At 40.7% G+C, this 23,950-nt stretch overlaps 7 protein-coding genes across 10 annotated transcripts in view; 3 read left to right on the top strand and 4 right to left on the bottom strand.

The window, feature by feature from the left end:
• The window catches only part of LOC125771143 (phosphatase and actin regulator 4), a 51,110-nt gene extending 36,846 nt beyond the window's left edge, over positions 1-14,264 (bottom strand). Inside the window, exon 1 of the mRNA XM_049441517.1 lies at positions 10,196-14,264. Coding sequence (XP_049297474.1) covers positions 10,196-10,586 — 391 coding nt within the window. The 5' untranslated portion in view covers positions 10,587-14,264. The remainder of the gene's footprint in view (positions 1-10,195) is intronic.
• The window catches only part of LOC125771157 (protein yellow-like), a 486,298-nt gene that overhangs the window by 259,727 nt on the left and 202,621 nt on the right, over positions 1-23,950 (top strand). The window lies entirely within an intron of this gene.
• Positions 15,178-23,950, bottom strand: part of LOC125771168 (protein bric-a-brac 1-like) — a 75,653-nt gene continuing 66,880 nt past the window's right edge. The window contains exon 7 of the mRNA XM_049441558.1: positions 15,178-16,377. Within this exon, the coding sequence (XP_049297515.1) occupies positions 16,370-16,377 (8 nt within the window). The 3' untranslated portion in view covers positions 15,178-16,369. The remainder of the gene's footprint in view (positions 16,378-23,950) is intronic.
• On the top strand, positions 17,493-18,345 carry LOC125771211 (uncharacterized). The gene is made up of 2 exons (XM_049441608.1): positions 17,493-17,781; positions 17,858-18,345. The coding sequence occupies exons 1-2, from the start codon at positions 17,685-17,687 to the stop codon at positions 18,157-18,159; spliced, it is 399 nt and encodes a 132-aa protein (XP_049297565.1). The 5' UTR covers positions 17,493-17,684; the 3' UTR covers positions 18,160-18,345.
• On the bottom strand, positions 18,352-19,206 carry LOC125771215 (chymotrypsin-elastase inhibitor ixodidin-like). The gene is made up of 2 exons (XM_049441614.1): positions 18,826-19,206; positions 18,352-18,728 (listed from the first exon to the last, which is right to left on the bottom strand). Exons 1-2 carry the CDS (start codon positions 18,899-18,901, stop codon positions 18,511-18,513), a joined length of 294 nt encoding a protein of 97 aa, XP_049297571.1. The 5' UTR covers positions 18,902-19,206; the 3' UTR covers positions 18,352-18,510.
• LOC125771213 (venom peptide SjAPI-2) lies at positions 18,934-20,023 on the bottom strand. The gene is made up of 2 exons (XM_049441611.1): positions 19,687-20,023; positions 18,934-19,606 (listed from the first exon to the last, which is right to left on the bottom strand). The coding sequence occupies exons 1-2, from the start codon at positions 19,784-19,786 to the stop codon at positions 19,395-19,397; spliced, it is 312 nt and encodes a 103-aa protein (XP_049297568.1). The 5' UTR covers positions 19,787-20,023; the 3' UTR covers positions 18,934-19,394.
• LOC125771216 (chymotrypsin-elastase inhibitor ixodidin-like) lies at positions 20,379-20,994 on the top strand. Its single transcript, XM_049441615.1, has 2 exons — positions 20,379-20,500; positions 20,575-20,994. The coding sequence occupies exons 1-2, from the start codon at positions 20,434-20,436 to the stop codon at positions 20,772-20,774; spliced, it is 267 nt and encodes an 88-aa protein (XP_049297572.1). The 5' UTR covers positions 20,379-20,433; the 3' UTR covers positions 20,775-20,994.

Genomic DNA, 23,950 nt, shown 5'->3' with positions numbered 1-23,950 from the left:
TAGCAGGCCGCAACATTCTGACAAGTATCTTCCACGGGCAAGACTTCCACTAGAGTGGGTAATAACGGTTCTTATTTCAGTCATTTGAAGCCCAACCATCAGAGTACGCGCAAGCTGCTGGTCCAGGATCAAGGTTCCTGTTGTATAGAATGGTTGTAAGACCACTAGAGATTCGCTTAAGGAGAAAGAATTTCTTGGAATTACGAAGAACGAGAAAAAAGCATACACTCACTTCAACGATTATCCACTGGATATCGGATACGAAGCGAACAAGGAACTTAGTTTTATGAGGGAGAAAAAATATCTAAGCACAACGTTCCATAGCTAAGCAAATTCTCAGTATCAAAAAGGGACTTGGCAAGATCTTGGCAGATGCTTGGATAAGAATGCATCCCATTACAAACTGTTAGATTTAACCTCTGGTATTTTCCTAACCAGGAACAGCAGACTACACCAAAAACACCTCAGCAGGTAATTACATCAGCGTTTAGAACATTCGGGAAAATTTTCCCGTTTTACGCAAAATTGTTCTGTCCGCTAAACATTTTTTCCTTTTTCCTCCACTCGCTGTGACGATGGGGCCGACAGACAACCAAACATACTGCCAATGGCACTTTTTCCCCCCCGTTCCATTTCAATTAACCTTTACCAAGCGTACATGCGGTGGGTTTCGAACAACGAAGGACGGAGAGGATCCCTTGATATTTCGCCGGGGCCTCTTGAAGGTTCATACTCCTCCGCCTGGTTCATGGGAATCGTTGCAAGAAATAGAAAACACACAGCAACAAAAAAAACACCGCTTCAAGGCGTCGCAAAATGGCTTACCGGTTTTATCTGACGTCACACAATCTTTGAACAAAGATGACGTCAACGGTGGGTTCCCTCAGGGTCCAGGGAAAGGACAAAAACGGCTACCGTGAAGAAATGTAACCGTATTAATTTATCAACCCAACGGACGCGTACACCCGTCAGCCGTATTGCAGACATTGTTTTAGACATTCGACCAATCATGCGGTCCGGCAACTTTGTGGCCTTTGTGTGCCGAGGAAAAACGTGTTCGCTTCGGTAATGGGTAAGAATTCTTTACCTTTCTACACGTTAAAGTCCAATTTTCTTGATGCTGCTACGTGGTATTTGTGTGTCTTTTCTTTAGTACAAATGAGCAACTGGTGAGTTAATGGTTTAAGTTAACTTTCTTTCTTAGAACTAGTACCATTAAATGGGGGGTTTTGGGGGTTTTTATGGGAAGAAATAAATGTTCACATATTTTTATTGCACACACGGGAGATAGGGAAAGAATTACTTCCACCTACACACTTTATGTGATGGACATATGACCTTAAAATCCGGCTATACAAAACCAAGTTATGCTTCTTCTAAACTTTATCACCGTGGGAAGTAAATCGCTTTGGAAAATTGCACAAGTTTCAAACGAGCGTGTAAAAGTTATCACAATTTACATGTCCCAAAAATGGGAAAGTCACAGCACACGACTTTCAAGACCGCAAATTCATCTAAAATACAGCACGATGAGAGGTTTTTATTTCTTGTGTGGCTCCAACAAAAAAAAACGAGAACAAAAGTCCGCAGTAACAGTACATCAGAGCATGCCTACGCAATACACTTGGGGTCCTTCATTGTTTGGTATTTCTTTTTGGTAGCATATAGAAAAACCGCAATTTTCCCTCCACGTAATGGTGTTGCCGCACGTTTGCACATCTTTCTACGTAAGGGGAAAGAAATTTCGCACGTGAAATGTGTGCGCCATAAAGCACAGCAAGGCCCAGCTGTGGTTCAAAACTTCACCAAACAATTCTCGGCAGAGAAACGCTTGTGCTTAAGAGAATAATACAAGGAAAAAAAACGGCAAATTTAATTTATTATCTCATTAAATGAACACGTCTTAACATCATTCATTGAAAATTCGATCAATCCTAGACGCTACAACCGTTGTTCACACATTCGGCATCACACTTGCCCCGTTTAACAAAGATTAATTTTCGTACAACATAATAAACATTGCATGAGACACGTAATCAACGCACACACGTATACACCGGTTTTGTGATACGTCGCACGCTGAAGGAAGGAAAGGCTGCTCGATGATTGATTGATTTCATGATCGAGTGAATCCCTTCGTCCTTGCGAAGACGCCGTGCGCGTCGCAGAGATACGGGGACTTATGTCGCGCCCAACGGTGCTATAATGCATACCGTCACGTATTTCGACTCGAGCACAAAATTATCCTCAAGTTCCTTTTTTTGTCGTTCCTTCTTCTTAGTTTCTCCTATCATTCCAATTGGTTTTTGGATGAATTTACCAAGGTCAAGGTGAGAGCTCGGCGTCTTGCACGGCGTTTACACATTGCTAACGAAACGATGTACAAACGTCAACGGGAAAATGCGTATCGTCATTCTGTGTGTGAGTTCGTTAGCCGTACAATGAGCTGTGATCAATCAGATTCGATCAGCCATGTTACAAGCTCGTTTTCTTGTGTGTGTGTCTTAAGACTACATATATTTTAGGTTTTTTTTTTCGACAACAGCTTTTTCCAAGTCATCATTGTCATGGTACAAAAAAATACGCTAACCAGCTATGTATAATGTTCAATGACATTAGCATTGTATATTACAAATATAAACTATTTTTTTAAAAATATTTTAATTTTACCTTAAATGTAACAGTAATCTTAAACTACCCTTATGCATCTGTCAAATCTGTCAAAAAGCAACGCAAACGTCTATAAAAACAATTGCCGCATATGACATTGACAGATGTCATAACAAAATGCTGTCACATGATATCATAATGTGTGTCACATTATAGTACACAATATTGCATACTTGCAATAAAACATCATACTTACAGTGGAACATTTTTCGTAAACAGAAAGTCTTCTTGTTCCATTGCGTTAAATTTGATGTTCGTATGAATTTGTTCAAACATAATTGCTTCTCAAACCCTGTATCGATCGTATCGAATTTAATCCAAAAGCGTTCTAGAGGTTCTTTCAAAGTTCAATTTAAAACCGAGCAACTCCTTATCCCAAATAGCTCGTCCGGATACATACCACTCTTCAGTGCTCGATTTCGATTACGATCGCATTTCACCAGCAACAGCTATTCCAACTTCCAGTGTGTGCAATAGTGTTTGGGTTCGGGGTTTATTTTTGTAAAATGCGAGGAACCGCATATAGGAAAACACCCACAAGACAAAGGTGAAATCTAAAAAATCAATACACGACTTGTGGGGTATAATGTAGACGCAATTTAAGTTCACGACAGCAGCAGAAATGGTAGCAACAATCATTAAAAAAAAAACTCCCAAAAAAACAACAAAATCACACACTTCATGCCATCGGCGAACAAATTTTCATCTCTTTTCCCGACTGGTCGTTTGGTGGACGGAGCAAACAAAATGGGCGAACCCAAGGTGCCGGACATTACGAGCCGGCTGGAAACAGAAGGGTAGAAAGGAGCTTTTATTAGAGATTTTTCAGGTTCACCAAAAAACAAAAAAAAACCTTCATACAGCTTTTGCTTTTATGTATTGCCATCAGCGAAGGGTGAATAAAGAGGTTTCCAACTTTACTCCGCGGCGCGGTCCAAGGGTTTTTTTTTCGTGGAAGGATGTAAATTTTATGCAAATAAGCGCAAAACAGCCGTTATAGCCCGCAGCTTAGAGTCAGTGGCTTGATTTTGGAGCCGGCTCGCACCGGCAAACGGGTGTCGAGTTGTGTGAAAGTTCACGAATCTTTCGCCACTGCTGCAAAGTGCTAAATGTAAGGAAAGTTTTTCCACCGTAAGTGACTGCACCGAAGACTTGTGCCAGACTTGTGTTGGTAGATGGTTCTTAGATTACAATACAGAAATAGTAGTTCTTTTTTAATGCTTTGTTTATGTTAGGATTTTGAGCTTATTTAATATTTGTTTGATATAAAAAAAACTGACTTAAAAATCTTCTCAATTGGTTTACATTACAGTGAAAGATGTTCAATATATTCCCCATTCCGCTGTCTAAAGACGAATTTATTTATTTTAAACATATTTACAATGTAATACAGCAATACTTTGTACTGTTTGTGTGACCTTCCTCGGAGTAATATTTTCACCACCTTCTCAGTGAAACACGCGCAGGACATGCGTTTTCGCAAAACTCGGAATCGAATCACGTCGGAAATAAGAAATTGTCTTAATTGATTGAATTATGACGCTCCACACACACACATCATATCCTGCGGGAATATATTACAATCAAGCAGCCCAAAGGCCAAAACAGGCCGAAATCAGAAGGAAAGAAAAAGCTCAACCATGTCCTACACGACCACAGCCAGCGTTCCAAATGCCCACCCATTGTGGTATGGCGAAGGACAACACATCCACACCCATGGCTTCAGGATATTGCAGGGGATCGCTGCACGTTTGATTAGGTTATTCTTCGTTGCGGCAAAAGTTCCCGTCCGTATCTGCGAGAACTGCTCGGAATAATAAACAAAACGGTGGAAATCCTTCCTTTTCCGATTGTATGAAAAGTTTTCGATGAATATTTATTTGCTGCCAGTCTGTCAGTTCGGTATGATGCGGAGTAGAGCATCCATCTGGGAGTTAGTTTCTGAATTTGCAAAAAAAAAAAAACAGGGAAAGTTTTATCTCGAAAGAATGGAAGTAAAAGCAGCTAAATTTTCTGTTTTAATGAGAGATTTTTATACAAATCTTTTTCTCAAAAATAATTCTTTGTATGCATTAATTACACTGTTTCGTCTTTGTGTTTCGGGGAGTTTCAAAGTTCAAATCTGGCAACGTTTTTCGAACCGAACTCAACATCAATCATGCGAACTGGTATGTGATTGATTACACCACAAGGAAACATCAAATTGAACTTTCCGCACGGTTGATCAAAACTTAGCATTTCGTTTAACCATTACGTCGATTACATACAACAATCGCATTCAAACCTAATCGAAGTGTGGTATTGTACGGATTTGCTGCAAAACCCGCTTTTACCACATGCTGCCAGGAAAGCCAGACACGGCAAACACACTATATATTGATTGAAGTGCACCGAGCTTTGCCTTTGCACATCAGGGTCAACTTCATCTTTCGCAAACACCAACCCCGTCGTGAAACGTTCTCCTTTCACTGGTGTGCGGGCTAGAGGTCGCATCGAACGGTAATCGAACAAACCCCGTGTGATCGGAAAGTAACATTTCATCGGCTTCTTTCACTGGCAACAATATGGTAGAAGGTCAACGGGTGCAATGTGAAGTGTCGCACTAAAGGAAAGTGGGAAATTGTGTACATTCCCAGTGGGAAGTATTGCAAATTGTAGATTTTTTTGTTATACTTAACAAAGGGGATCAAAATGTTTCTATAAAAAATGTGAAAAAGACACCAAAAAAATGCAGGGGAGTTTAAGTCATAAAACTATACTCCAAATTTATATTGTGTTTTATTTTAAAATGTCTATAAATGTATATAAAATTAAACGAAGTCAAAGGGGATAAAAATATTTCAATAAAAAATGAGAAAAAAATCCAAACAAAAATTGCAGGGGAGTTTAAGCCATTAAAAATTATACTTCAAATTTATTGTGTTTTTATTATTGTAAAAAAAATTAAAAGAAGTCAGCTGCAACTAAGAAATCTTGTCAAGATGCACACAAAACCAATAAGCTTATGGTTTGTCGATTTCGACTCATTCAAGTACCGGAAAGGTACACCATGCCGTGCCTGAATTGTGACGGAACCGGCACTTTCTTCCGTACCGGATTGAAATTGATTTGTGTTTGAATGATGTGGAATGGGAATCCCATTCAGCATCAAACACAGAAAAGCTTGCACATGCCGCTTTTGCACATCGTGTGTTCGTGTCGTTTCAATTTGATAGACTGCAATGGTGGAAAACCAGGAAATAGTTGTCCTTTGCATCTAACAACTAGCAAGCATGTTAGGAACCGAACATTGGAACCATTCGGTTGTGTAAGGCAGGTGTAAGTAACATTATTTCATTTGCAATTGGCCAAAATGTCAGCGGTTCAGTCAAGCGCGATGCTTAGAATTGTGCATCAGACACATCGGAGAGCGTAACAACGCCATCAACGTTTTGCTGTTATTTAATTGCTAATTAACACGATCGCCATTTGCACGATCTACCGAATGCAGATCACAGCCGTAAGGTTTTATTTTGCAGTCGCTTTGGCTCAGTTGGCTCATTAGCACCACCCGCTATAAGCCTGTGTGATTAATGAGCCCTAATATTCCATGGCAATTGATGCGTGATGGATGCTTTCAGTTGATTACATCGACACCCCGCGCGCGTCCCTTCGCTTTTGTTGCTCTGTCGCACCATCAAAAGCTTCCTTTTGCCGTAAACCGAAAACCCCAAAGTTGGAGAATAATCGAAACGGAACGAGATCCAGTCACAATGGTTCAACAGCTCCTTTGCCAAAGTGTATAACGCTAGAACCCTCAAAACATAAGGAGCAATCTTAACCGCACCGGGTGCTTATAACGATGCCTCGGTCAGGGCAGCGTTTGGAAGGCAATAATTCGATAATCAATTTACAAAAAAAAAACCGCAAGACAGTGCGCGGTGGTTGGTTTTTAGGACGGGGGAAAGGTTATGTTGTCTATGCGGTCGATATCGGCTATAATATTGGGAGCGAAATAGGCAATCAAAGCCAGACGTAATGTGCTGGGGCAGATGAGATTAGGCGAACCGAAACCGGGCAACAGTGTAAGCAGCAGATGGAAGACGTCGGTAACCCTGTCCCCCATTGTCTCTAACAAGCCCCCGGAATGGAATCCTTTGTGTGTGTTGTGAGGGGCGAGTAAACCACAGGAAATTCTGAGCAGGATAGAAGAGAAGTTCCCAGTGACTTGCTGGAGCCTAACAGGAATTGAAGGCAAAGTTAAACTTTGCCATCTAAGTGAAGTATTTAATTTTTGAAACAAGCTCTAAAGCAGACTACGGTCATGCTATCGAACCGTGCAATTTACTTTCTGTGCCTTTTCTTAATGTCGCGGCTACGAGAAAAAGGAAAAGGTCGTCTTTGAATAATATTTTCCAGACATCCTTAGAAGGTTGAAAAAACGAAGGAAATTCAACTCCTTCTCCGCTTCTTTCCCTGCAAAGCGTGATTTGAGAGGATTATAAATGATTCGTATCACTTCATGGTGCTGTGGTGCGAATTCTCGTAGGTAATTTCGTTGGGTAGACATCTATAGACGTTTTTCGTTAACGACATTAGAGTCTTAAGAGCAATCCTAAAGGTTTCGTCATAATCTCACATTTTGAAATATGCGTTCTTCCTTTGCAAATATTGAAGATTTACGTCTCGTAAGTGTTCTTCTTTGTAAGATCCTGTTGCTGGAAATAGTCTACCCTACTTTATCTACATACTTGGTACATTTGGGATCATAAAACAAAATCGTAATGATCCCCCCCCCACCAGGATAGTCATTCATGCCCACAATAATGCTTCAAACACATTTTCCACCCCCCCGGGAGGAGCGGGGGGTTTGTTTTATGTGTAAAGGTTAGTGCTTTAAAATATCCCAAACCATTCACCGAACAAAACACAAAACACAATAAAAACGGAACAACACTGTCCAAGAGACCGTAAGGAATGTTGGTTCCTTATGGTTTCTTTCTAACGGTGGCTGTCACATATTTATAGCATAAAGAGGAAGAAAAAAAACCCCAAACTGAAATAAACTTTATTTTCTTCTTCTTCCCTTTCGTTTGATATAAATTCTTGCAAAACGTATGCTTCCATTTTGCCCGTTCGACACAACCATCGTCCACTTGTGTAGCAGCACACGCGGGCTACGCTATTATTTTTCCTCAGAGTGGTCAAACACAAGGAATATAAAAATGTGCGCACACAAACACACAAGTAGAGGAAGTATATGTGCGATAGAAAGAAACAAAAATAGATTGAAAAATAGAATGATCATAAAATGAAATTATGGATTGCATGTAGCCGCCGGCTACATGTGCGAGCTTTATCCTTGCAAAACGAAAGACTCATAGTAGACGATGTAAGGGAGTCCCACCTTCGCACATAGTCTAACTCCCACACAATCCCCATTCACGGCGACCACAAAGTTTATTTTGTCGAACCTGTCGGGGTGGTGGGGGGGGTTTCGATTCGACAGGCAGCGAATTTATGCTCTCGCAAAACCCACCCAATGTTCAATCAGGTTTTGTGCAGCGAGATTTATAGAACATTCGCGCACAGCTTCGCATAAATCGGCTATTTGTTTAGTTTCATTTTACCCCAACAAAAAAAGGCGTAAAATGTAGCAGAGCTATATACTGAAACAGAGAAACCTGATAGAAGGGCTGCTGGTGGATAATGCATATATTTTAACAATCACTGTATATTTGGTTGTTTTGCTTTTTTTGTGAGTATCACACAAAATATCGAACGGAACGGTTGTTTTTTTATTTGTGGTTTGTGGTTGCATTTGTGTGGCTAAGGAATGAACTCAACGGCTAGGGATGAAACCACCACCAATGGACGGGAAAAAGGAAATCCGCTCCCAGCGTGAGCTACATCCACCATAATTTATCAAAACGATAAAAGATATTAAAGCGTACCCAAACAACGTCGCCCCAACGCTGGATGTATGTGATGTTCCATCCCTTTTTTTCCCCCTCCCCTTCAAGCTAAAGGACAGAGGGTTTATAAACAACTTTCACTGCTAATATGGTTACATTCGAAAGCTCATCCATCTTAACGCTGTATAATGGAAAGTAAAAGCTATTTTTCTTCCACTCCGAAGGGAAGGAAATACAGTCGAATGAGCTTTTCCGATGGGTTTAAGCTTTATTTATGAACCAAAACGATCAGACAGAAGTGGCTTGTGTGTGTGTTGTGGTGATCGTAACTTAAGCCTAATACAACGACAAAAAACCGATTAATCATGCTGATGTATGTGAAGAGGATAATAAAATAACCACAGCTAGGACAACGAGAAAACAAAAAAAGCTTCTTCAATAAAATTTCTTTAAGATACTCTCAGCCACAAACTATCTCACAGTCTAAAATGTATTTCACCATATTAAAAAAAAGTTAAATATCTCATTTACAAAAAGTAAAGTATAATCACCAAGAAAGACTGACGAATCCTTCGCATACAAATAATGACGCTCCATTCATCCTACGCCGCGTTTCTTTGTTTGGTGTTTTCTTTTCCTTTTGTCCCATTCGGAAGGTTGTAACATCAAAGCAAATCGCGATGCTAACTTTTTTTTTCTTTTTTGCTAACATTAATAGCCTTATCTATTACCTTTTAGCAAAGTGAGAATAATACAAAAAACTGGAAGATTCTTTTTTTTTTGGGAAACAAAACATAATGATTCTAGGAAAAAATACGCACATAAAATAATATTAAAAATCGTATATTCTCCATACACATCTATTCGACAAACAAATAAAAGGACATTCTCAATAATATATTCAAAAGTCCTTAATTAAAAAGAGAAATTCTCTACACTTTATCTGATTCAAAGAAAACGATGTTCATTTTTAACATAAAGACGATAAATCTTGGTAGAATCAGGCATGTGTTCCACTAACTTGCTAAATGGAAGTCACCCTGACCTTGACAGACTCAATGAAGATAACATTTAGCCTGTATCTTCCCTTTAACTAATGTTCACTTCTTCCTTCCGCTTTATTCTAAACAACACTGAATAAAGGTGAATCTTCTTCGCACAGGAAACCACAACGCATAAGATGATGATATTTTTGTCTTTATTTATCTCAAGTCTTATAACTCGAAAAAGAGGAAAGATTATATCTTGGCATGAAATTTACTGGCAAAAATTTTTGACTGTGCAAAGAGCCCATAAAAAAACGGCAAAGGAAACCCCTTCATTTAAACCTATTCCTATGGTCGAGGGGGTTAATCAAAAACCCCGGACGGATAAGCGATAAAAAAGGATTATATGCTCGTCCTCTTTCGACCCTAAATTACCAACCCACTCCCGTCGCCCTCTCGACAAGGGGGATGATGATGTGGCGTGATAGTATGAAACGGTGACGATGCTTTGATGGTAATGATTATGATCGATCGTAGAAGGGATGCAGCGAATGACACATCAAAACAAAAAAAACCCCAAGATGCGAAAGAATGTTGAAATGAGCGAATGAGGGAGGAACAAAGACGGGGACAGAGGGTGCTTACCCTTCATTGAGAGTCGCTTGTAGCCGGGTGGAAGAAAGGCGGCCGGTGGTGTGATCGGTGGCACAATGTCCCAACCGGGTGAGATAACCTCCCCAACGCCACCGAGTATGCCGCTGGCCGCAGACGGTCCGGTCGGGGTCGATGCGGTCGATGAAATGCCGGTCGTAGTGCCCGGTGTTCCAGCACTGCCCGGTGTTGATGCGCCACTACCACCACCACCACCGAGGGTTGCATGGTTGCAGCCACTGTTGTTGTTGCTGCCACCGTTGTTGTTGTTATTGTTGTTGTTGTGGTTGTTATGTAACTCCAGATTTTGCTTCTCGATGCGCCGCCGCCGCCGAATGCTCGGGGCAAACGTTTTCATCGTGGCCAGAAAACCGACGCCACTCATGATGCTGGTGGTTTCCGGTCCCTTTGTGTGTGGGACCACCGTAAGTTGGTGAACGAAATTAGTGAGACTTCTTTTCTCTTATCACGTGTGTTTCAAATTTACAATAACACCAAACATCGGTCAAGCAGGAATGTTTCCATAGGAAAGGGGTGGAACTTTTTTTGTTGTTGTTGTCCTGTCTTTTTGGAAGTTTTCCCGTAAATATTCAATTTTTTGGATTACACTATTATTATATGTAACTTTAGAAGATTATAGTTAACAGAAAAATATTTTTTACTTCAAACTTTTATACACTTCTATAAGTTTCGTTCAGCAAAAAAAACGCTTCCTTCTTCGAGACTTTTTCCCACTATATGACTAGTGTCACTACTGAACAAGGTACACCATATCCCTGCACTCTGTTGTAGATTTCTTTTCCAACACTACCAACACGCACACACACACAAGGCGTGCGCACATACACATTACATCCCGTGGCCTTGTGCCATGGCCTTCATCGCACCGTCGTGCGGGTTCCGGGGCGATGGTGTTGAATTTCCGCAAAAACCGGAAAACCCGGAGTCCGGCCAAGGATTTCTGATTCGCTCCTTAGCGTGTGCCATTCGAAGCTTTCGATGAGGTTTTGTAGACGCGCGCACAATGCCACCGAGGATGTGAACTATCTTTTCTTCTCTGAGGTGTTCCCTTCCACCGGCATCGTGGAACTTAACTTTTCAAACAATCAACATCAAAAATATAGCTTCATCTCTGTTACACCGCACCGATGCACTACTACTGATGATGTGTATGACCGATAGGACGATTTCTTAGCTTTGCACTATACTATTCATCTTTCGACCAAGAAGGATCGTTGGTTAAAGCTTTCGGGTTTGAATCGGTGAAAGTTTCGTTTTGTGGGGTGAAAAAAAAGCACGATCAAGCGTAATGGAGGATGGGGCTTGTAACCACATTCGTGCCCCACCAGTCAACCGTCGTGTCGACACTGCGCGTGAAGGAGGAAAAGCCGCACAAATTTTCAGATCACGTGCCACATTTGTTGTAATAGTTGGGATAATTATCCCTCCCTGATTTTAGTTGCCACGTCTCGAACGTGCTCCGCTGATAGCTTACGTGTTTTCTTATTCGGTTTCGGAATGTTGTATATAGCAGGACAATTTTTTTGCACTAAATGTCACAATAAGTATCTCTTACGTATCTCTTTCTTTAGAGTGATCACTTTGCTTCACTTTCATTCATTCATGTAACTCAACCTGGTTTAGGTTTGAAGCCAATGGTACCAACTTTTACAAACTAACACATTATTTAGACCATTTTTGTCACATTATTTCCACGACTGGGGACGCGCTAAATGGGTCTCTTTTTTTTTCTTTGCTTTTATCAACTTTTCGCCCTTTTGCTACCACTTGGAAAAACTTTTACAATGTGTTTCCGGGGGTAGGAAAAACGGTGGAAAACTAGTAGGGGTGCGTTGATGAACGCAAACAGACGACAGCACGCGCTTGTGGTTTTTTGCAATACATAAGACCTATCTCTCTGTAGTGGCTGTAGTGCAAAACGCGTGTGTGTGCGTATCTGTGCGCGCGTGTGTATGCGTACACGTAACGCACTGAACGGGAAAAACCGAGAACCGAACTGAACGGGATCCGGAAAGTGACTGACTCGCGAATTGAATCTCTTTCAACTGGGTCCTCTCCCCCCTAGCACACAGAGACTCTGTCAGAAACACAGCGCTTAATATCCTTACCACTTCTCCGGTTCTCTTCTCTTTCTGGTTACCTTCAAATCGTATTCGCTAACGCAACGAGTAGCACCCAACATTGGTCGCTTCTTCTCATCTCGCGCCCGTTTGTGCCGTGTGGCCGGGTTCAACGTAAAATCGGCATTCCGACAACGTTCGTTGGCATTGGCTACGTATGCGGCGTCGCAATCTTGATGATTTTCGTCATCAATTCTTCTATCAACCACTTCCTGTTGCCAACCACCAAAACAGTCTCTTCCCTTAAGAGATTTCTTTCTTACTTTCTCGCTTGAGAGAGAGAGTGTGAGAGAATGTGTGAGCTTGTTTGAGAGAAAAGAGATTCAATACAAAGTGAATGATGAGAGAATTAGCAAACAAACAGGGGAAAATAGGATTGTTACTTGCGAGTGAACGAGCGAGTGAGAGTTGATTTGTGTAGTACATTTTTGTGAGCAAATCCTGACAGACGCGTTTGACTGACTGACGATGAGCGAACGATAATATAAACTGAACTCGCGAAGGGTGTTGTTTTGGCCGGGACGTCATCATCACAGCAACAGCTCGCAACCGGGCAAAGCCGGTTAACGACGAAGTAGGAATGATGGTACACTACAGACGCACACAAGTGCTACCCACCCACACATGTGTGTATGTACATTAATAACAACTTTCACTCGCTACGCAAACACACATCTGCACTTTGCTAATGATTCATGGATTTAAATTAAAGAGAGCGAGAGTTTTGAGAGGGTTTCCTGCAAGCCGAAAAGGAGTGAAAATCTTTAAACGCAAGGTGGTTCAATTTGAGCTACTGTATTAACAAAAAAAGAGTAGAAAAAAAGACACACGAAACAATTGGATGTCAGGCGGCAAACATACTTTGTGAATAGATGGGTTTTAATATAAACATATTTTGAGAATAGATATTTCCATTTATAATGGTATTCAAATGGATTATTATGTTCCATTTATTACAAGTTACATGATAAAAAAGTGATTCAATTTTCTTCAAGAAAATAAAAAAATTAAAGATAATAATATTTCGGGTGGAGACGCCCAGTCTTTTGTTCAAAAAATAAAAGAATTGCATTCTTCTTGGTTTACATTTTCCTAATCATGTGGAAACTTAAGGAGGCAAATTTAGATAATATATTTAACATTGTAAAAGCAAACAAAATTCTCAAAACATGATTTTTATTAAAAAATAGTTTTGAGAATTTGATAAATATTGCTAATATAAAACAATTCAGAAAATCAAAAGTGAATATAACACAATTTAGTAAATGAAATACAAAACAAAAAACCACAAACGTTACTCAAAAGCGGTAAGAAAAGTGGTAGTTTCCTTACTCATCATCAACGTCGTATTTATGGAGGCGCCTGGTCAAACGTAAATTTATTCAAGGCTATTCCACACCGCAAAGTGTTTTGCAGTCCGCGTTACGTAATCGCTGCTGGTGGGTAATGTGATACAAAATTTACCCTGTTTACAAATACACACACTAAGCAGCGTGTCCTGGCCATCGTACAATACAACTGAAGCTTAATTTCTTGTAACCCTCTTTTGCATTAAGAAGACCGATGGAAGTGGAAGTTTAGTTTCCTTCTTGGAAGCATATTTTCTAGCAGTGTAAGTTATTCATTTTATGTTTGCTCCATTTCTTCTACCAGCTGAGATTAGGCCGATCGGCCCTTGGTTGGCACGAGATTGCCACCATATATCCGGTGGTAAACCTTCGCTCCGGGATTTCTTGGCAAATATATGCTAAAACGCCCACCCATTTTGCTGTGAGTGTGTGTTTATGGCAGATGAATCACACGAACCACAACACGACGAAAAAGAGTCCCGTCCTCTGACCACCTGATGGCAAACAAGCAACATGATGCCGTGCATTTCGTCACAAGGTTAAAACAGGGTGTTACAAGCGTTGTGTTTTTTATCCCTCGACGACACTGTATGACGAACTGGCAGCTTTTATATGTGTGTGTGAGTAAGATTAGTAGGCCGTATCGGGAGTGTTTGTTTACCATTGAAAGGCTTCCACAAGAAGAGCACATGGGAGAACAGAAGAACGACTTACAGGAGCTACTCAAGCTGTACTCACGTGACCATTGCTCTCTATTTCAGCTCAGCTGTAGCTGTGTTTTTCTTTTGAAATTTGTACAACTGTTGATATTAATTTACAAAACATTATTTGTAACTATAAAATTAACAAATAAAAATGTTTTAAAGACACGTTTAGATATAAAATCTAAAACAAATTACTAGTAAACAAAGAAATAAAAACAAACCAAATGTTTTGTTAACACCAAAAAGGGAAAAGAAAACACAGACACACCTCAAAGGATATGCACAAGAAAAACGTGACTTTTGTAGCGTTTTCCTATCGTCGTTTATGCATCTAGCGTATGATCGCATATTTATACAATAATGTGTGATGTGAGCATAAGTATACATACAATGTTGGGAGAAAGATAACCGCTAAAATATGCACACTTCACGAAAATGTTCATAAGCCATTATAAACACGGAAAGATGGACAATTTAAGGACTTATTAGATGTGTCTAAATTACAATATATAGAAAACATTGTATAAGAGTGAAATAACTAAATTTTATTTCCTTTCCTTGCAGAAACGGTGGTACAATTGTGTGTTGCTGACAGCTCCGGATAAGGACATTCAACCGCACACAAGTTCAATGAAAGTTTTCCCAGACATTCTCCAACCTCCAAGGCGCCTGCTCGGTGAGTAGCAAAATAAACAGAGAACATTCCAAACGGTTTTTTTGAGGGGAATTAAGAGAACTCTCTAAAAATCTCACAAGAATTTCCCCTGAGTGTTGGTGAGAGAATTGAGCTACTACTTTATTTGTCATGTTGCCAACCGCTGTATCACCCTGTAGTTTGACGGATGGAATGTTGTTTGAGTTCCTAAAAATAGAATTCCTCCCGCCCAGTAACACACCGCCGCGTGAGTGCCAAGGTAGCTCAGCGACGCAGTTCAATGTCGGGATAAGGGATGTAAACGTGTACAGACCCTGGTTAATGTCACGCGTCACGGTCGGCACTACTGATGACACAGTATTCATTCTAAAAATATCGGCTGGATCAGTAGTTGCATTCCGAAGCATACGGCCAAATCTGTTTACTTTTCCTGCATTTCGACTAACCTTCGGGATTGATTCAATTCATCCCACCTGTCACAATGTTGATTACTTACTCCCTCGTGTTTTCCCTCTTTCCCTCTACACACAAAAAAACGCGGCAACGGAAGCTGTTGTTTTCCATCGTGTCTCTCTACTTTCTGCTCATTTCCGATCGATTCCATTCACACAAACCCACGACAAACCCGCGTTGAACGTGCAGCTATTTCTGTTTACAAACAAACATTTCGCCCTTTTTGGAGAGATACGAAACGGGTTTTTGGTGTCAAGTTCAGCATGTTTTTTGGCACCAGTGGCTTTTTCCCATTCCGCCACGAATGAAATGTGTGGTCACATTCCCTCAACCTTTTCGTAATCTTCCATCGATTCTCAAAAGGGAAATCGTGCCTTGTTTTATTTGCCTTCTAAGCAGCGTTTGCTCACTTTTTCATACCAATGCAAATGCTTTCCCATCAATCAATCGAAATGTCGAGAAACTGGTACTGTTTACACGTTCGTTAGTGGATAAACGGTGCTGGAATGTTCCTTCCAGCCCTTTTCGGTGTTTTTAGAGAGGCTGATGTAATCATTGTAAAACACCATTCCACCTACCCTCACGCGAGTCATCCGGATGTTCGTGTTCGATTCTTGTTGTTATTTGTTTGCTAGAAACTATTCAATAATGTTGCGAACGACTCACCGAAATATGTTTTTGCAGAAGAGAGCTAGCCATAGTACAGCGAGTAAGCGAAGTTATACCATCAACGGTCGTGCAAAACCAAAAATCCATACAAACATCATACGCAGGGCGAGCGAGAAAGCCCATTTTGCCTTCATCTTCGACCAAGCGTGTGGTTGTATCGATTTCTTTTTCTTAGGTTAAAGAAAATTTTAATTCCTTCACATACCTATAACGAGAGAGAGAGAGAGAAAGAAAAAAAAAGAATTAGTATATAAAGAAAATAAATTAATACAAAATTAAACATTTTAGTACATTAAAAAAAGGTTTATTTTTATACTATTTTAAATAAACTTTAGTAATGTTCATTGCTGTTTCCAAAACAGCAGAGGATGAACTGCCAACTCCCAAAGGATGTACAACATTAAATAAGTCACGTCACGCAAGACTGTCCGATGTTGCAAAATTCCATAGAAATTTGATTGTTTTTTCTTCTTCCTCGAGCGCATATTTACACAGCTGAGTTTGATTTCTTACCGTCGCTAATGTCTTAACGAGACGTTCGTCTATTAGCCTCTATACCAACGAGCTCTCATACACATCGTAGTGCATCGTGGAGAAGAGTGTTTGAAATGAAAGCCTCTATCTTGCTGTACCTGGTTGTGACATTTTGTGTAGCGGGCAGTTTTTGTCAAATCGTCGTAAACGATGGCGAAGATGGTAATTTAACCGATGACGAAGAAGATATAATTTTTTCCCAGTTTTTTAAATGTATAATTTTGTTGTTTTTCGAACAGCATTTGAACTGCTAACCTGTACCAACCCGAACGAAGAACCGAACGAATGTGGTCCAGCCTGTGGTGATCGAACGTGTGCCAATATGCGGCGGAACAACGTAGTCTGCTCGAAGCAATGCATTCCTGGATGCTATTGTATTGGAGGTTATGTGCGAAATTCACGTAACGTGTGTATACCAACGTTTATGTGTGCCTCTGTGGGCTAAAAACTAATCGACTTACATGATTAACAGTCGTTCTAATATATTTAATTGATAGTTATGTAATGTTGTTCATAATAAATGATTATAAAACGAATTAAGTTTATTTTTTAAAATATATTCTAGTCTAGTTTTAGACGTGACTTATTGAGAGACTTATATTGAGAGAAAACATTGATATTTCTGCATGGCTTAGTAGCAACAAAAAATATATCAAACATAAAATTTAATCTTCTTGAAACTTTCTAGATGAATTGTGAAAAAAACAATTCTTTGTTATAAATAAAAAATCTACTGAGAAAAATTATCATTTTTAAACAAATGATACTCTCTAGAGCCCGTTTTGAAGCTCCCCTAAACCCCTAAATCGGGATGGAACATATTTTCCAGATTGTTTATTCAACTGGTATCTGTTAACACACACAAAAACTGTGAGTTCTGCAAGTGTCTGCATGAATTTTCGATAGTCACCAACATCGGTTCCTCTTTCCCTCCGTTCACTCGATTCGCCACTGCCAACGAGCGTAGAAGTTTCCAGCATGGCGCGTTATGTGCTTGGTGTGTTGTTTTTAGTGGGCAGCCTCAATATTGTAGCTGCCATCCCAACTGGAAGTCCTGATGCAGAAGTTACACACGGTAAGACAGCTTCGTGCACCACCAGGCGTTTTGTATTTTGAATCCTTTCGTACAATAATTTTACTTCCCTCCGTAGCAACTGCCGAGCCGATACACCCTGAAGCTGGACAACCGCCGACCACTGCCGAACCAACACCATCCGATTTTACACCAGCAGAGGAAGAACCGACACCGCCGCCGATAGTTTGTACGGATCCGCGTGAAATATACAACGACTGTGGATCGGTTTGTGACGATCGTACGTGTGACAATCAGCGTCGCAATGACATACAATGCTCCAAGCAGTGTATTGAGGGTTGCTACTGCCGCAGTGGCTACGTACGGGACAAAACACGCAAGTGTATTCCCGCGTACCGTTGTGGTAAAAGTTGGTGGTGAATAAAGATGCTGGACACATGCTACATGACACATGCTGGACACATGATACGATAATGATGAACGGACGATGATTGTTTCGAACTATTCGAGACTGACAGACACGCATCGAGAAACAATTTGTTAAACTGTAAACGTTTCTAACGAAGAAATAAATTCAGATAATCCTCCACTAATGATAATGATAATAAAAATTTATCCGATCTTATCCAATGCAATAATTAGCTTAATATTCTGATGCTATCGTAGCCTAAATCTAATACTTATGAACAAGATATTCAATCAGTCTCGTTCTGATTACGTTATGCCTTTATTGTTGTAACATAAAAAAACAAGATAGAAGCCCACTAGACACTAGCCCATCGATGCGCACATGTAGGACGGAATGCACTTTCGTGACTTGTTGCGCACGTAACCACCTTTGCAGAAGCATCCCTCCATACAGGCTCGTCGGCAAACCACGTCGTTCTTCCGCTGGTTAGCACAGGTACGATCACCACAGATAGGACCACAATCGTCATATATTTCGTTCGGATCGGTACATACGATCGGTTCTGGTTCGGGTTCCGGATCTACAAATATTGAGAAAATTGTAACAACAAATAACAAACGCTTGTGGATTTAGTGTAACCGGTGGAATTGAGGTTAGCTAGTAACCTTTCCCCTTACCCTGTGCAACAGTTTCACCAAAGAGCAGGAACGTCACAGTAAGGATGATTGCAAGGAGACTCGTTACGAACTTCATCGTGTACAGATTGTCGTGCCCTTCAGCTTGATGTCAAACGACTAGACCAAACTCAACTGGGTGTAGAATCTTACCGCAGCTTAGCGAAGGAGCGATATACTTCGGCGGCAAGCAACGGTGCTGTAACGCAGCTGTGCAAATAAACACTTCGCTTCAGGTTGCATATTCATGCCCAACTATCGGTCTCGAAACTGCGTGGTGTGTGAACACGAAACATAATAAAAAAAACGTCAACCGACAAGCAGCCGTGTAGTTTGTTACGTCAGACCCACGATAAGATCAAGGCTGAAAACATACTTTTCAAAGTACTAAAGTACAACCGGGAAATAAGCGAAAATGACAAGTACTTCTTAGCGTTCTAAACCCCCATCCCAAAAACGAGGAAAGATAATCAATGTTTGATGTATACTTTAGTGACGCACGGTACTACAAAATAAACAAACATTTTATTTGCCATCGCTACAATTCATTCCAATCGCGTGTGTAGCGTGTCCTAACGTCTACCGAAGGCAGCACAAGTGTACGAAGGTATGCAACTGCCGCTACGACTCCGTACAAAGCCCCGGTTGCAAAAGCATCCCTCATGGCATTGGCGACTGCACTGGACATCGTTCCGGCGCACATTCTGACAGGTCAGATCACCACAACCGTTACCGCACGGATCGTAACTTTCGTTCAGCCTGTTGCATTCCATTTCCGGTGGAGCTAAAAAAAAAGATCAAAAAGTGAGGGGAGGGGGACAATAAAAAATGGAGGCAACTTTAATGTGCATGTGTGAAACCTACGCTGCTCTTCCTCAACCTGGGCTAGGACGTTACATCCTGGTGCTAGCAAGGATATGAGCACCAGAACTGGTAACAATCGTCCGACCGTAACGTAAGCCATCTGCTCTGTTTCGACTGGAATACGGTACTGGTTCCGGTGTGTCGAATGTGTCGTGTTTCGCACAGTGCGGCATAAATAATCGTTACAAAAGGGTAGGAGGGTTTCTCGTGAATTTCTTGCTTCTTCAAGACACTTGCGTCAATAACGTACGTTTGAATGAAGCTTGTAATATTAAAGTGAAACTGATTTTGTGTAGACTCAATTTCATAAAACGATGCTATAAACCGATTAACCAGAGTGATTTGGAAAAATCGGATAAAACTCAAAATCGTAAAAAACGTTTGCTAGAACAAACACTTCAAATTACGATTCATTTTTATGCTGAAAGTGTCGTCACTTTACTTCCAATTGCTCATACATTCGTAAAAACAAATCAAACCAAATATTGCTCACCATCGCAACGACGTGCGTTGGAGAGTACATTTTGTCTGGGTTTTAGCACATTTTTACTTCCCTATATGTTTGTTCAGTTGTATCGTATATGGCACAAAAAACCAGAAAATTCTCCCCCCGAAAGACGGGGTGGAGTGATGCAGCTAGAAACGAACACTACCTTCGAAACAGATTTGTGACGTGAGTTGCAGTTAGTACGTAGATTCGATCGGATCATTTCTGTCCCGTAAAGCGGTACCCAATTATATCCAAGCATGAAGGTACCGTGTGTCAGCCTTTTGGTATTCATCTTTGGTCTGCTCGCAGTACACGGTGTCGATGGTAAGCCTCCAACACGCGCAAACGAATGTGATTGAATATTTCATTTTACGGGCGTTTTCGTATTTCGCTTCCAGTATGCCGGTACGGTGAACAGTATCGATGTGGCCACGTCCTGTGTGAGAAAACTTGTGCCACGCTCGACAGCACTGCGCCTTGCACGGCAACGTGCACCAACGGGTGCTACTGTGCGCCCGGATTCGTGCGTACCGCGTTCGGTAGCTGTTCGCCCCGGTTCGTTTGTCGGTATAAGAACGGCGATATTACCCGGGAGTAAATCGTGTACGATGGCTACAAGTGTAATTGAATAAATGCAATCTACAACTAAAAAGGGCTGTTGCATGCTTATGGTTTTATCTCTTTAGTGATAGTTTTAATTTCCGTTGAAAGAGAAAAGTCCTTCAATTAAAAAAAACTAAACAACCGATTATCATTACGGAAAAGTAAATGCTACTTACAAAGGGGAAGAAATAATCAAACAAAGTTATGGAAATTGTATGCATAGTTGCAACACAATTTTGCGCCTCAATATCTCAAACCTTGAAGTAGATGTTGTAGATACAAAAAAAAAAAAATCAATATAACGCCCGCACTTAGCGATGCGATATGGCTAGATGAATATAAAGTAACTCATTAGTATGTCCTTTCAACAGCTGTCAGACAAAAGGCGTGCTGCTGTTCTTCACGTCGTGGTGCAATGGCAGCTACCTAATGAGTGCCATTCCCAGTCATAACACTGTCACCGACAGGGAGAGCAATTGGGTTGAAGGAACTTGCGCGCTGCCATTTGTTTCCATTTCATTTTTGGGGACTTTTCAGTTTTGTATAATTAAATAATTTTAAAACGAAAAGCGACGCCATTTCGTCTCATTTGGAAGAGAAATGATAATGAGTCTGAATTAATGACAATTTTCTATTAATGTAGAATAAAATATTGTTTTGCATTTTCTAACTTGCATACTTTAGTATATATGCAGCACTAAAATCAAGTGAAGTTTGACGGAATTCCCAATACACCGATGGATGAATTTGTATATTTGATTTATTTACCAACAAATCTGTTCAACGAACCGTAACATTTTGCAATCACTAAGCTGAAATGAATAGCAAACCAGTCATGTGAATGAAGGCACAAACGTAAATCGAACCAATCAATCTACGATTTGAGCCGAATGTGAACAAATACTCTAACAAAACATCGAACCTTTTTGCATCAGGCATTCAACATAAAAACACACCATACACCCAGTCAGACAAGGTGTACAGAGAGACAAACAAACAATTTACCGTGTGAACTTCGGGACAAAACGGGGGACCTAAACCGTACGCCTGCCTATCTGCAACGGAAAGCCACATCATTTCCGGCATGTTCATGCTTTTGCGGGCGGAGAAATTGAAACTATTAAGCCATAGCCGGTGTGGGTCATGTGGGCACAAAGAGATTGATGATTGCAGTCGTCGGGAGCAAGACTTCAGCTCGACTGGAGCCACCTTTACCAATCAAATTGCAACACAACAGCACGCTCTAGCAGGCAACACGCCAATGACGCAGCCAAAAAAAACACCTTTCACTACGTACTGCCCTAGGACAAATCGGAACGTAGCCGTCGACACTTTCAGTCGTTCTGATGGGCTGATACCGTTTGAGGTTTAGTTTGATTAATTATAGTTTCGTTTGATTTATAGCCCTTCTTCTCATGTGCTGAAAGAATGTACGGAATGAAAACAAACAATCAATTTTGTAGTAAAAATGTTATGTAAATTCGTTTTAGTGCTAATTAAAGGAAAGCTATAGTAGCGTATGCATTAAGAAAACATTTACTGATGTAACATAACGGCGAAGAAAAGGGACACGAAGTGTTTGATGCCTTGAAGATTGTCAGAATTTTGTAATTTTTAATCCTTCAAGAAAATTCATTATTACTCTATCAAGTTGTCGTAAGTTAGCTGACCGAAACCTCAAGATCACTCTGGAAATTGAGTCTTCTAAGTTTTTGAGGTTAAATCCTTGAGGTTTGGTCATCAAAGTTCCTTCAGAGGCCCTTTTGTGAGAGTTCTTGGTCGTCTATGATGCGTTTATCTATACAACCCGAATACCTCAGTGATTTCTTGACACGAAGGTCAAGACATAAAGATCTCTCCAATATTTTTTCTATGAAGGAATCTACAACTTCTGAGAAACACTTATCGGACTACATCCAAATTTACTGCAACAAGGACCTTCGTCGTTGAACATGGTGTAGTAGTCTTCAATGTTTATCTACTTGATGGATGAAGTAAAGTACGAGACTCCAACGCTATTCGTTGCCTTTCTACATAAAGTAGGTATTGCCATCCATCAAGAACCTGACGTCGCGTCTGGTTGAGAATGGAATTTTTCACCAGATCATGTGTACAGAAGCCAATGACCTCGTCTAACATTCGTACCCAACAAAGATCATGTTGTCCAAGTTTTTTCCCAAACTCCCAAGGGAAATTGTGTAGACATTTTGTTTTCAGGGAGAAAGAGAGAACATTTTCCATACGAAATATAATCACTAAAATCAATCCATTCTTCACTGCATACTATACCAAATTCCTTAACAACTGCGTAAGCCAACATTATCATAATCCAACGATGACGTAACGCTTCTTCGTGGTTATCTAAAGCGTTAAATTTGTCATTCTCCGAGAAGCGAGAAGTTGTACGGCCAACATTGGACTATATTTCCATGAACCGAGACCGCATTAAGACACAGGCGTTATCTCATTTGCTTGCTTTTGCAATGTTTGTCGGTTGATTAAACGTTAACGCAACAAAAAAAAACCATAGCATTTGTTGGACATTTATGTGTGTGCACTCTTATCGATAATTGGAAACTAATTGGGTCGTAACTCCCCGTTCGCACGTAAGCCACTGGTAAACATTGCGAATTCCACTGCAGCAAACAAAAGGGTTTTGGATGGGGGGAAAGATAAATCTGTCTGCCGGGTGCCAGCAGCGAGAGTTGGGCAAAGAAACATAAAACAATTTCTGGCTCACCTTTGAAACAAGCACAACCCATGATGTAGCCCATCATTGGAGTGGATGGTGGTTGGTTTACGAAAGGTACGATCGAACCTACAGCAACCGCCCGATGATACCGTCGACAGTGTTGACGATCGTACGCCCGATGACGAATCGGTGTCAAAATGGTTTAATCGCTTTCGTTGCCTTTTACACGTCGTTCTTAGCCGGGGGTGTAAATTTTTTCGCCGAGAACTAGCCACCACTAGTCGATATGGTAAGGTTCGTCTATCGAGCACTAGAGGCCGCTTCGGGCCAGTTAGTATAGCGTTAGCTAAACGAAAGAGTTGTTGCACAGGTCGTGCCGACAGTTGATAGGGATGTAGCGGTTGATTATTATTTGCTTGTTGAATAGCACAATGGAAAGTATCCGTGTACGGTTGTCGAGTGATCGTTATTTCGTTGCC

Source organism: Anopheles funestus, chromosome 3RL (genome assembly GCF_943734845.2).
Source record: "Anopheles funestus chromosome 3RL, idAnoFuneDA-416_04, whole genome shotgun sequence".
Taxonomy (NCBI): domain Eukaryota; kingdom Metazoa; phylum Arthropoda; class Insecta; order Diptera; family Culicidae; genus Anopheles; species Anopheles funestus.
This window is presented reverse-complemented; position numbering and strand designations above follow the sequence as displayed.

Coding starts and splice junctions, on each gene's coding strand:
- LOC125771216 (XM_049441615.1), top strand. CDS start 20,434: ATGAAGGTACCGTGTGTCAGCCTTTTGGTATTCATCTTTGGTCTGCTC. Junction 20,501..20,574: donor CGCAGTACACGGTGTCGATG/GTAAGCCTCCAA, acceptor TTTCGCTTCCAG/TATGCCGGTACGGTGAACAG.
- LOC125771211 (XM_049441608.1), top strand. CDS start 17,685: ATGGCGCGTTATGTGCTTGGTGTGTTGTTTTTAGTGGGCAGCCTCAAT. Junction 17,782..17,857: donor TGATGCAGAAGTTACACACG/GTAAGACAGCTT, acceptor TTCCCTCCGTAG/CAACTGCCGAGCCGATACAC.
- LOC125771213 (XM_049441611.1), bottom strand. CDS start 19,786: ATGGCTTACGTTACGGTCGGACGATTGTTACCAGTTCTGGTGCTCATA. Junction 19,607..19,686: donor CCAGGTTGAGGAAGAGCAGC/GTAGGTTTCACA, acceptor CTTTTTTTTTAG/CTCCACCGGAAATGGAATGC.
- LOC125771215 (XM_049441614.1), bottom strand. CDS start 18,901: ATGAAGTTCGTAACGAGTCTCCTTGCAATCATCCTTACTGTGACGTTC. Junction 18,729..18,825: donor TGGTGAAACTGTTGCACAGG/GTAAGGGGAAAG, acceptor CAATATTTGTAG/ATCCGGAACCCGAACCAGAA.